The 9,912-nt window shown below is 50.4% G+C and overlaps 2 protein-coding genes across 3 annotated transcripts; one reads left to right on the top strand and one right to left on the bottom strand.

Annotated features, from left to right (window-relative positions):
- Nucleotides 1-313: 313 nt before the first annotated feature.
- Nucleotides 314-870, bottom strand: LOC127492358 (large ribosomal subunit protein eL32). The gene has a single exon (XM_051851823.3). It carries the CDS (start codon nt 782-784, stop codon nt 377-379), a length of 408 nt encoding a protein of 135 aa, XP_051707783.1. The 5' UTR covers nt 785-870; the 3' UTR covers nt 314-376.
- Nucleotides 871-4,345: 3,475 nt separating this feature from the next.
- On the top strand, nt 4,346-9,658 carry LOC100008771 (calcitonin gene-related peptide 2). 2 transcript variants are annotated; one of them, XM_002708829.5, is made up of 5 exons: nt 4,346-4,470; nt 5,518-5,612; nt 6,301-6,438; nt 8,483-8,664; nt 9,230-9,658. In XM_002708829.5, the coding sequence occupies exons 2-4, from the start codon at nt 5,527-5,529 to the stop codon at nt 8,640-8,642; spliced, it is 384 nt and encodes a 127-aa protein (XP_002708875.1). In that variant the 5' UTR covers nt 4,346-4,470; nt 5,518-5,526; the 3' UTR covers nt 8,643-8,664; nt 9,230-9,658. The 2 variants fall into 2 exon arrangements, with proteins under 2 accessions (XP_002708875.1, XP_017204927.3); XM_017349438.4 differs by lacking the exons at nt 8,483-8,664; nt 9,230-9,658 and adding an exon at nt 7,351-7,679.
- Nucleotides 9,659-9,912: the final 254 nt, after the last annotated feature.

The following is a 9,912-nucleotide window of genomic DNA, read 5'->3' on the forward strand; positions in this document are numbered from 1 at the left end:
GGCGCAGCGGGTTAACGCCCTGGCCTGAAGTTCCAGCATCCCATATGGGCGCTGGTTCAAAACCCGGCTGCTCCACTTCTGATCCAGCTCTCTGCGATGGCCTGGGATAGCAGTAGAAAATGGCCCAAGTCCGTGGGCCCTTGCACCTCCATGGGAGACCAGGAAGAAGCTCCTGGCTCCTGGCTTCGGATCGGCGAAGCTCCGGCTGTTGTGGTCAATTGGGGAGTAAACCATCAGATGGAAGATCTCTGTCTCTCTCTCTGCCTCTCCTCTCTCTATGTAACTCTGACTTTTGAATAAATAAATAAATCTCTTTTTTTTTTTTCCGGTTTTCAAGGTTTTATTTAAACACAAATAAAATGCGCACCCGAGCCGCCTACTCATTTTCTTCACTGCGCAGCCTGGCGTTGGGGTTGGTGACCCTGATGGCCAGCTGGGCCGCTCTCTCCACAATGGCTTTGCGGTTCTTGGAGGAGACGTTGTGAGCAATCTCTGCACAGTAGGATTTGTTGCACATCAGCAGCACCTCCAGCTCCTTGACGTTGTGGACCAGGAACTTCCGGAAGCCGCTGGGCAGCATGTGCTTGGTCTTCTTGTTGCTCCCGTAGCCAATGTTGGGCATCAAGATCTGGCCCTTGAATCTTCTCCGCACCCTGTTGTCAATGCCTCTGGGTTTCCGCCAGTTACGCTTAATCTTGACATAGCGGTCCGACTGGTGGCGGATGAACTTCTTGGTCCTCTTTTTGACGATCTTGGGCTTCACCAGCGGTCTGAGGGCGGCCATGGTGCCGAGGAGAAGGCAGCCACCTCCGGAGGCAGCGCCGAGGAAGAGAAGGGAGGGGGGTGCGCAAAGGCTGATGGGATGTAACCTCTCTAAATCTCTTTTTAAAAAAAAGAATTTTCATCTAGATTCCTTATTTGTTTTTATTTCTAGGTCAAACAGTATAGGAACGTGATTTAAACAAATGGGAATAAACATTACAGTTACCTTCTGTTAGAGTGTTGTAAAAAAAAGGTTTTTCCAAACAAGACTGTTTCAGAACTGACCAACTGACTTTGATTTCCAGATATGTAAGTTATTAAATAAAACAGTAAAATCAAGGGCTGAATAGTTAAGTGGCTATTGTAAAATCTGCATTTTCCTCTCCAACTTTCTGTAGATCCTGTTGTGTTTTTTGCTAAAACTCAGAGAAGTTCCAAGGATAGTGCGATGAAATGTAATCCATCTGTGCACATACAGGTCTGACCTTCCTTCGCCTCACTCGGGAAATCAGGACTCCGTTCAAAGTAGACTCGTCTTCTGGAAGATCCCTAGAAGAAGAACCCTAACTTACTGCTGACCCCTTCCAGCAAACTTCTAGCAGGGAACCAATTATCTTTGCTCCTGATTTCAGAACCCAGAGGAATGACTCTCCAACTCGGTCCGGATTTTCTACAGGCTGCTTCTTGAGGCTGACTGGCGATTTTGCCCGAATGAATTAATAATGAATACTTCCATGAATTTAACATTAGCAGAATGCCAACTAGTGTGCCTGGCCTGGTGTTAATTGCCAGGGGGAGAAGGGAGGGAGATAATTTTTTCCTTTTTCCTTTTTTTTTTTTAAACCTTTGCCCCCAACCCCACCACACCCCACCCCACCCCACCCCACCCCTCACCCCCCCCCCCCCCCCCCCGCGCAGCGTCAGACACTTTCCATAAACTCAAAAAGCTCTTGAGGGATAAGCTATCTTTGTCTCTCTCTTCTGGAGAGAGCGATAAAGCAAGGTTTTAAGTTCCTGTAGGCTACCTTGACGCCCTCTGGGTGTAGACCCCAGTTAGCATCCCGGGGCACCAACATGTGGTTCGCAGTCACCCAAGACTTTATCTTAAGGAAGTAGGGTGAGTTGTGAGGGTTCCAAACGTGGTTTCTCACCCACTTTGTGCTCACCACTGTGAGAATGAAAGCTGAATTCTCTCCGTGGAGGAAAATGCACACCATGGACACATAAAACGAAACCTCTGGTCCCGAAAGAGAACGTCGCTTCCGCACAAGCATTTGCTAATACACTTCTACGACAGCTCCTTGTGGCAATGGCCCTAGCACGTCGCGCCGCGTAGTGGCCGCACCGCGGCTTTCCCCGACTGGTCGAGCGGTCCAGAGCCCAGGTATGAAACCTAAACCACGGAAAAGCCAGGAAACCTGGGACTGGATCTTAGCTGCAGTTATCTGCTTCCCCACTCCAGGGCACACTGTGCGCGGTGATCCGCCATCCTGAGCCCTGACGCGCGGGCTGCTCGCGTTTCCAGGTTTTGCGTCTGATGCGTTCCTGGGTTCACCGGAGCCGGTTCTTCCAGTCTTAGGTCCCCTAGAGGGAGCGGGAGTCTCAGACCCCCAGCCCCGAGTTTGTATTCCCTTGAGGGGAGTGCAGCAACAGGAATTAAAGAGGAGAATGGAAAAAGGGCATCTTGGAAGTTAGACGTCCTGTTGCTTCCTCGTACCCCGAGGTCAACAATCCCGGAGAGAGGTGGTTCCAGGCAGGTGTGTCCTAGGATCTGCCTCCGTTTCTGGGGACTAAGGACCGGGGTGTGGACGGGACCGTGGAGGGAGCTGAAGCTCAGTGACTCCAGCCTCCTAAGCACCCCTGGGGGATAATTTCTACTCTGCCTCCTGCACAGCCCCCAGATTGCCTCTGCGGCATTCACCGCAGGAGCTGCCGCCCAGCGCGCGCTGAAAACGCTCAAACCGGGAAAATCCCCTTCCTTCTCCAAGTTTCTTTCGCCCCAAGCCAGCCGCTCAAGGGTCTTGGTCGGGACCTGGGTCCTTCTGGGCGCGCCTGAAACTGACCGCTTGGGCCAGTAGTCTCGAAATCCCCTGCGCTGGGTATGAGGGGGCTGGAGCTCATGCGTAATGGGGTGTGATGGGACGGAAGTACTTCTGAGTGTGTTCAGGCATGTCGGAAACAAGCTTCATGGTCCACGTGTGGGCTTGCGACGGAACGAGAACTCTCTCAGAGGCAGGCTTGGGACACAAGTGAGAGTGAGCCCCTGCGCGCAGTCTGTTTTGTGCCTGCTTCTTGTAGTGTGGGCACGCGTTTGGAGACGGTAACGAATATGTGTGTGTGGAAGGGTGTGACTGGGAGTGAGAGTGAACTCTAGTTACGGCAGAGACTCCATGGCACTGGCAAGCCTACTTGCTCTTCGTGGGGGATCAAGGGCCGGGTAAGGACACGGGCAGGAATCCAGTGCCACTGGGACATCTTGGCAAACAGCAGCCGGAAGCTCAGGGGCAGCTGTGCAAATGGCTCGGGCAGGCGGGGCTGAATGGAAAGTGATGGATGGCGGGATCTGAAGAGGGAGGGCTAGAGGCTAGAGGCTTGGGAAGCATCTGCCCCTCTCACCTCTCCCTTGGGTAGCTGGGCACAGTTCCCCTCCTCACAGCACCCGGATCTGCTCAACTGATATGGGAAGTCCCCCCAAGAAGAGGATTGGAAAGCATCCATGGAGAGCTTACCTAGTCCCCTGTGTGGACCAGGAAACTGCTAGATGCCTGCCTCTCTGGGCATTTCTCACAACCTTCCTTCTAGACGGTCTCCATTTCGTTTTGTTGTTAAAATTTATTTATTTGAAAATTTATTTATTTGAAGATAGGGAGGGAGGAGAAAGAGAGAGAGCGCGCGCGAGAGAAAATGAATGAATGAATCCCCCATCCATTGGTTCACTCCCCAAATGGCTGCAGAAGCCAGGAGCCCGGGTCTCCCACAAGTGTGGCAGGGACACAAGCATCCCAGTCATCTCCTGTTGCTTTCCCAGACACATTAGCAAGGAACCCTGATGGGAAGTGGAGCAGCTGGGTGCAGTGTTGCAGGCAGATTTGAAAGATGAGTGCATTGAGGTTCTGTGAAGTTACTTGCCAGTAATAATAAGGGCTGGTATTGAGTTCAGGTCTAAAAACAGTTCTTGCTCGCAGCTCCATCTCCTGATTCTCACAAGCCCCACACAATGCCACTCCTCACCTGGGGGAGCCATCAGTCCCTTCAGTCCTGGACCCTGCCCCTCCAAGACGGCACAGCTGGGGGTGGAGTGGATTGGGTGTTCCAAAGTAATAGGGATGGAAGAGGTGACATCTTCGGCGACGTCGGTGACGTCAAACTGCCCTCAAATTCCCGCTCACTTTAAGGGCGTTTCTATTTGGTCCCCACCACCACACCACACCCCCCATCCATTAATGACCTCAATGCAAATACAAGTGGGGCCGTCCTGTGGGTGCTCCGGGTTCTGGAAGGATAGGGGTGACGCAATCTGGCTGGGGCAAGAGGCCCCTCCACCCATTGGTTGCCCGGCGCTCGAGGACCCCTCCCGACCCATGGCGGCGGGAATAAAAGCGGCGGCTGACGCTGGAGGCATCGGAGCCACTGCCCAGCCCAAGTGCCGCGGCCGCTTCCGCAGAGCCTTCTCCACTGCCGCCTCAGCTCCCTGCCACCGCCAGCCAGGTGAGCCCCGGGAGCGCTGCTCAGGTGCGCCTCTCTCTCTCTCTCTCTCTCTCTCTCTCTCTCTCTCTCTCTCTCTCTCTGGCTATCTCTTTCGGACTCTCCCTCTCTCTTTCCGTTATCTCTATCTCCTACTTTACTCCCTGTCAGCTTGGGTCTGCCCATGCAGAGCGGGTTTGTCCACCCTGACTCCACTTCAGGAAATCTCTGGGCGGGCTCCTGTCCCATGTAGGATTGGGCAGTTCCCGCCCGGGCTCCTTGCAGTTCTATGCACGCGGCAGATGCACTCTCATTCCCTTCCCTATACCACTGGGGAGCAAGTCACAGAAGTAGCTTTCCGCCGACAGTGCTTTGGGGATAGCACCTGGAACCTAGCCTTCCTCGAGAAATTGATTCAGAACCTGAACCAGCGCGGTTGGGTTGCAAACGGTCGCAACGACTGAGCAGCCAGCAGCCCTAAACTGTGAGCTCCAGGCGCGCGGTCTAGGAATACAGAGACAAGTGTTGGATTCCAACTTAAGATTGTTAACCTTAGTTCTTGCAGGGGACAGCGTTGCCAGGGGGTGGAGCAGCTGAGCCCTAGAAGTAGTTAGCCAGTTAGCGATTCCAACCGCAACTCCCTCTCTGCAGATCCTCCTCTGTACATCTCAGGTGTGCATAAAAATCTCAGGCAGCAAGGACAGCTTTGGGTTTAGTCACGGGAGCAGGTGTTGTGACATGAGACTCCAAGACCTGACATGACCAACAGGTGTGTGGGTGTGTGTGTGTGTATGTGTGTGTGTATATAGAGTGCTGGAGGAGGGCGATTAGGACCTCCCCTCCCAACCAACCTCATAAGATGGCCCCTCCAGCTTTGCCAAGCCATGCATGCTATGGACCCACTGAACCTTCCAGGAGTCCACTTTGCTGATGAGGAAATAAGAAAAATGTAGTCTGAAGCCAGGATTCTAGGAAGTTAGCAGACGGGCGAAACTTAGACAGGAATTCAAATCTGCAGGCTCAGAGAACATTCAAGTGGTGCAGGCACTGATATCATTCTTTCCCCCATAGCCAGAAGTCATGGGCTTCCTCAAGTTCTCCCCTTTCCTGGCTCTTAGCATCTTGGTCCTGTACCAGGCAGACAGCCTCCACGCAGTGCCATTCAGGTAAGATAACCTGAATCCAGGTGCATGCGCCCCTCCCACTGCCCAAGGAATGGGACAATTCCATGCATCTTAAATGTGGTGGGCTGAGTGTTTAAAACCAGAGTCTTGGGATGGAGGCACTGGGAGGGGTAGGTGTATATGTATATATGCATGTTTATTATAAACTTTTCTGATATAAAGATGTGTAGCACACAGTTTACAAAGAGCAATAACATGTACAATGCTCCTCACTGTAAACTTTAGATAGCCATTGGCTCTCACAAAATGCCTTCATTGCTTTTCACCAAGCTTATTATCTACAGCTGACCTATTTATCAGCTTAGCCATGATCTGAGAAATGGATTGCATCCTAATCAGCTAGTAAGTTTGCCAATAAATTTGTTCTCAAATCTGATGTGTGACCTATTGATTTGTTTTCATCCATGTACAAATTATATTAAATAACAAAACTTTTTGAGATTCAGGCTTTTCACAAGCCTGTGAAAACTGGCTCCAGCACACCTCTGCTGGGAGATCAGACCATTGCCAGTTCCCAGTTGGGACTCTGGCCTCATGCCCTATCTACTGGGAGTTGGGTAGTCACATTCTCAAAGGAAAAAACAGAGAACAAAAATTCTGGTTTCTTAATCATGGGGAGAGCATAGACAGGAGCTCAGAGCCTGCATGGGGTCTGCTTCCCTTCCAACAGATCTGTCTTGGAGAGCAGCCCAGACCTGGCCACACTCAGTGAGGAGGAAGCGCGCCTCCTGCTGGCTGCACTGGTGCAGGACTATGTGCAGATGAAGGCCAGTGAGCTGGAACAGCAGCAGGAGACAGAAGGCTCCAGGTAAGGCTCCCCACCCTGCCCAGGACATGGTCTCCCAACCCCACTGGCATTCCCAGGAAGGTGCATCCCAACAGGTAGGAGAGTACACACTAGCCAAGAGTCCAGCAGGCTTTCATTTCCCACAAGGACCTGGGGCCCAGCCACTTCTAGGCTCTTTTGAAGACAGAAGTCAGCTGAACAGACCTTGGTTAAATCACCTCTTATAAAGTTCCATTTCCGAACACGGTTGTAGAAGGTGTGGGGTCACTCCTGTGGAAATCGGTCTTGCAGTACTGGGGAGACTTCCCAGGTTTGGATGAAAAAGACTGGTAAGGGGCAAGCTAGGGGATGGGCCTGGTACAGCATGGGAGATTTTAGAAATTGAGTCCACCTTGCTAATCCGCATATGACATACGATGTTCTTTCATACTGCAAGGTGCCTTCATTGCACATTTACAAGGTGAAGGTGAAGCTCTTGCAGGGAGTGGGTCAGGTAGAGCAGAGTCTGAGGTAGGTCTGGAGCCTCTAGATGTGGAGCATGTATGGAGATGTGCGTGATGCTATAGGCCCAAGAAGAGCACCTTTCCCCAGCACCACCTCCCTGTAGCCCCACCCTCCACCCCGAGCAGGAGCAGGGAACTGCCCCTGGCCTGGCTCCAGCATTGCCCAGGCAGAGACACATGCTGCACCTGCATCCACCCCCAGAACCTCTCTGCAGAGCATGAAGGACTGACTAGCATGTGGAATGCCAGAAAGGCTAATCCTCCCTTTCCCCGACCTGGGCCCACTGCACCGCTCAGCTCTCCTAGTGGAGGATAAGTGAGCTGCCCTCCTGACTGCCCTTCCTGCCCCCCACTTGGAGGACCCCTGCTATGTGACTGCCCATGGGGGCAGACCCTGGATGGTACTCTCTGGCATGTCTTTTCTCTGCAGCCTGGCCAGCTCCAGATCTAAGCGATGTGGTAATCTGAGTACCTGCATGCTGGGCACATACACCCAGGATCTCAACAAGTTTCACACGTTCCCCCAAACTGCGATTGGGGTCGGAGCACCTGGCAAGAAAAGAGATATGGCCAACAACTTGGATGTGGACCACCGCCCTCAATTTGGCATGCCTCAAAACATCAACTAAATTCTCCTCTCTAATTTCCCTTTTTGCTACCTTTCTATAAATTGATGCATGTGGTTCCTCTCTGCTTGCCCTTGGGCTCATACTAGTGGCTCTCCTTGTGACAGAGGATATCTGGAACTTTCAGATGGGTTGAAAGAAAGGAGGGCTCAAGTACTAGAAGAGAAGCACTCCTGGAAAGGTCAAGAGGGCAAGGGTAGCCTCTGAGGCCCCCAAGGATTTCACAACATAGCTTCTCATTCCTGCTTCTAAATGTGATGGTCTTTTGGGAAATAAAACTATTTTTCTAAAAAGACTTGAGCTGTGGTAGTCATTGTTCTGGCCCACATCCCAGGCATTGCAGTATGTAGACTTGTGTTTAGAAGTAGCGTTAGCCCCAGGGCAGCTGGACACAAGGTGTGGTGAATGGTCCCTTTGGCGGAGCTCAAGCCACAAGAGCAGGGGTGCTGAGATGCAGGTAAGCACCTGGGAGACTGGATGCTGTCAACTCCATCCCTGTTCCAGGTAAGACTGGGAAATCCTCAACTTCCTCAGTAGGAGCGTTTGGTGCTATCACTGGGGTATAGATTCTACAGTCGTTGTGAATGGGGTGGGTGTGGTGCCACAGTTCATTCTAGTCTCATAAGGGTTTGCTGCTTTTTAGTAAATACAGGGGAGGTTGCCTGTTACAGTCCTGTATTCCATGGCCAACCACCCAGAGTGATCTCTGGGTTTTCTGATACCCCTTGGGAATGTTTATGGGGAGTGATCAGGCCATTTTCCTTAATGGCCATGTGATTTTCTGCTCTGATAATTGTGTTTAGGAGAACACTTACAGTTAAGTGGTGCTTCTCAGAGCAGCAAAGTTACCATGATGTTCCCATGGGGCAAGTTCCCCATCCACCCTCCAGACTTGTACTGACAGGCCTTCTCTTCTTTCTCTATCCTGCAAATCAGCATCACTGCCCAGAAGAGAAGCTGCAACACTGCCACCTGTGTGACTCATCGGCTGGCAGACTTGCTGAGCAGGTCAGGGGGTGTGGTGAAGAGTGACTTCGTGTCCACCAATGTTGGCTCTGAAACCTTCGGCCGGCGCCGCAGGGAGCTCCAGGCCTGATCAACTGGTTGACCCCACGAAGGTGACTGCCCTTGTTCTATGAGGTGGGAGGATAGATGCCCAGGAATTCTAGGAGTGTGGTTTGCTCCTTGAGCCTCCCTGGACCATATGGCTGAAAAAAAGAGTCTACAGAGGAAAGAACACACTCCAGTATCTGGAGAAGGGACACTGGATCCCAATAACAGAAACCCTAGAATTTGGGTTTCTCTGTTTTTCCAGTCTCTCCTGTGAAACCAAGACCATCAGGACAGGAAATGCACATCCTGTTTATTTAAAACATGATTTCTTGACATTATTCTGGCATTTGAGTTTGAAAGGTAATGACACCATCCTTTGAAGTATATACCACAATGTCATGTATCTCTAAGTTAAGAGCACAGACTAGAGTTCAAGAACTGTGTTTGCCCTCTGCTAGCTATAAGACCATGAGCCAACCATTTAATTCTCTCTGAGCCTCCATCTATAAACTGAGGGCTTCAATAGTATGTACTTCTTTGAATTAATATTAGACTAAATAAGATAAAAGATGTAAAGAGCCTGACAGTTAACATACATAAACTTTAGCTGTTGTTATTTTTTCCTTCTAGGTCACAAAGAAGCTGAACTCTACTTCTATGTATAACAAAAGCAATTTGTAGGAAAGGCTCCATGGAAGACATCCATATTTATTTGCATCTTTCTTGATATTGAAAACTATCATCTTTGTTTGAAAAGAACTAAAGCTAAATGCAGAGTAAGCACCTTATAGTTCCCTCTCATGCATCTTTTTCGTATTTAATTCTGTACCCAATAAATATGACAGCATGTCTCATTAGCATACCTGATAGCAAATCTGGGCCCTGTCATCTCTCCTGTTGATACTGGCAGCTGTGCTAAAACCTCAGAAATCACTGCCTCTTGGGTGTCTGGGGACCTGGTAATGGTATGTCTTGATGGAACTATTTGTTTAAACAAATGTCAGTGTTGTCATTTGTGAACTTCATCATAATTAAAAATATATTTTCGATACCCTTAAATGAAATCTCTGCTGTTATTTATGATGTTTTCTCACCAGGGACCTATGAGTACTTTGATCAGGCTGACTCATGTTAAGTAAAGTCAATCTTTTCTGTGATGGATTCTCACTGTCTTACACTCTCCGTCTCTTGTAAAACCTCCCTTATTGGAATTAGAGCCTTGTGTGTGTCAAAGAGGACAACTGGCATTTTTACTTTTGGAGAGTGCCCTGGCCCCCAGCCCCAGAAGTTACTCATGCACTTCTCCTCCACTT

The sequence above is a fragment of the Oryctolagus cuniculus genome, chromosome 1, assembly GCF_051225735.1.
Source record: "Oryctolagus cuniculus isolate XC-2025 breed Fujian yellow rabbit chromosome 1, ASM5122573v1, whole genome shotgun sequence".
NCBI classification, from domain to species: domain Eukaryota; kingdom Metazoa; phylum Chordata; class Mammalia; order Lagomorpha; family Leporidae; genus Oryctolagus; species Oryctolagus cuniculus.

Excerpts from the sequence above, each read along its gene's own strand:
- LOC127492358 (XM_051851823.3), bottom strand. The coding sequence starts at position 784 with ATGGCCGCCCTCAGACCGCTGGTGAAGCCCAAGATCGTCAAAAAGAGG.
- LOC100008771 (XM_017349438.4), top strand. The coding sequence starts at position 5,527 with ATGGGCTTCCTCAAGTTCTCCCCTTTCCTGGCTCTTAGCATCTTGGTC. Across the intron at positions 5,613-6,300 it reads CTCCACGCAGTGCCATTCAG|ATCTGTCTTGGAGAGCAGCC; the intron begins GTAAGATAACCT and ends CCCTTCCAACAG. Across the intron at positions 6,439-7,350 it reads CAGGAGACAGAAGGCTCCAG|CCTGGCCAGCTCCAGATCTA; the intron begins GTAAGGCTCCCC and ends TTTTCTCTGCAG.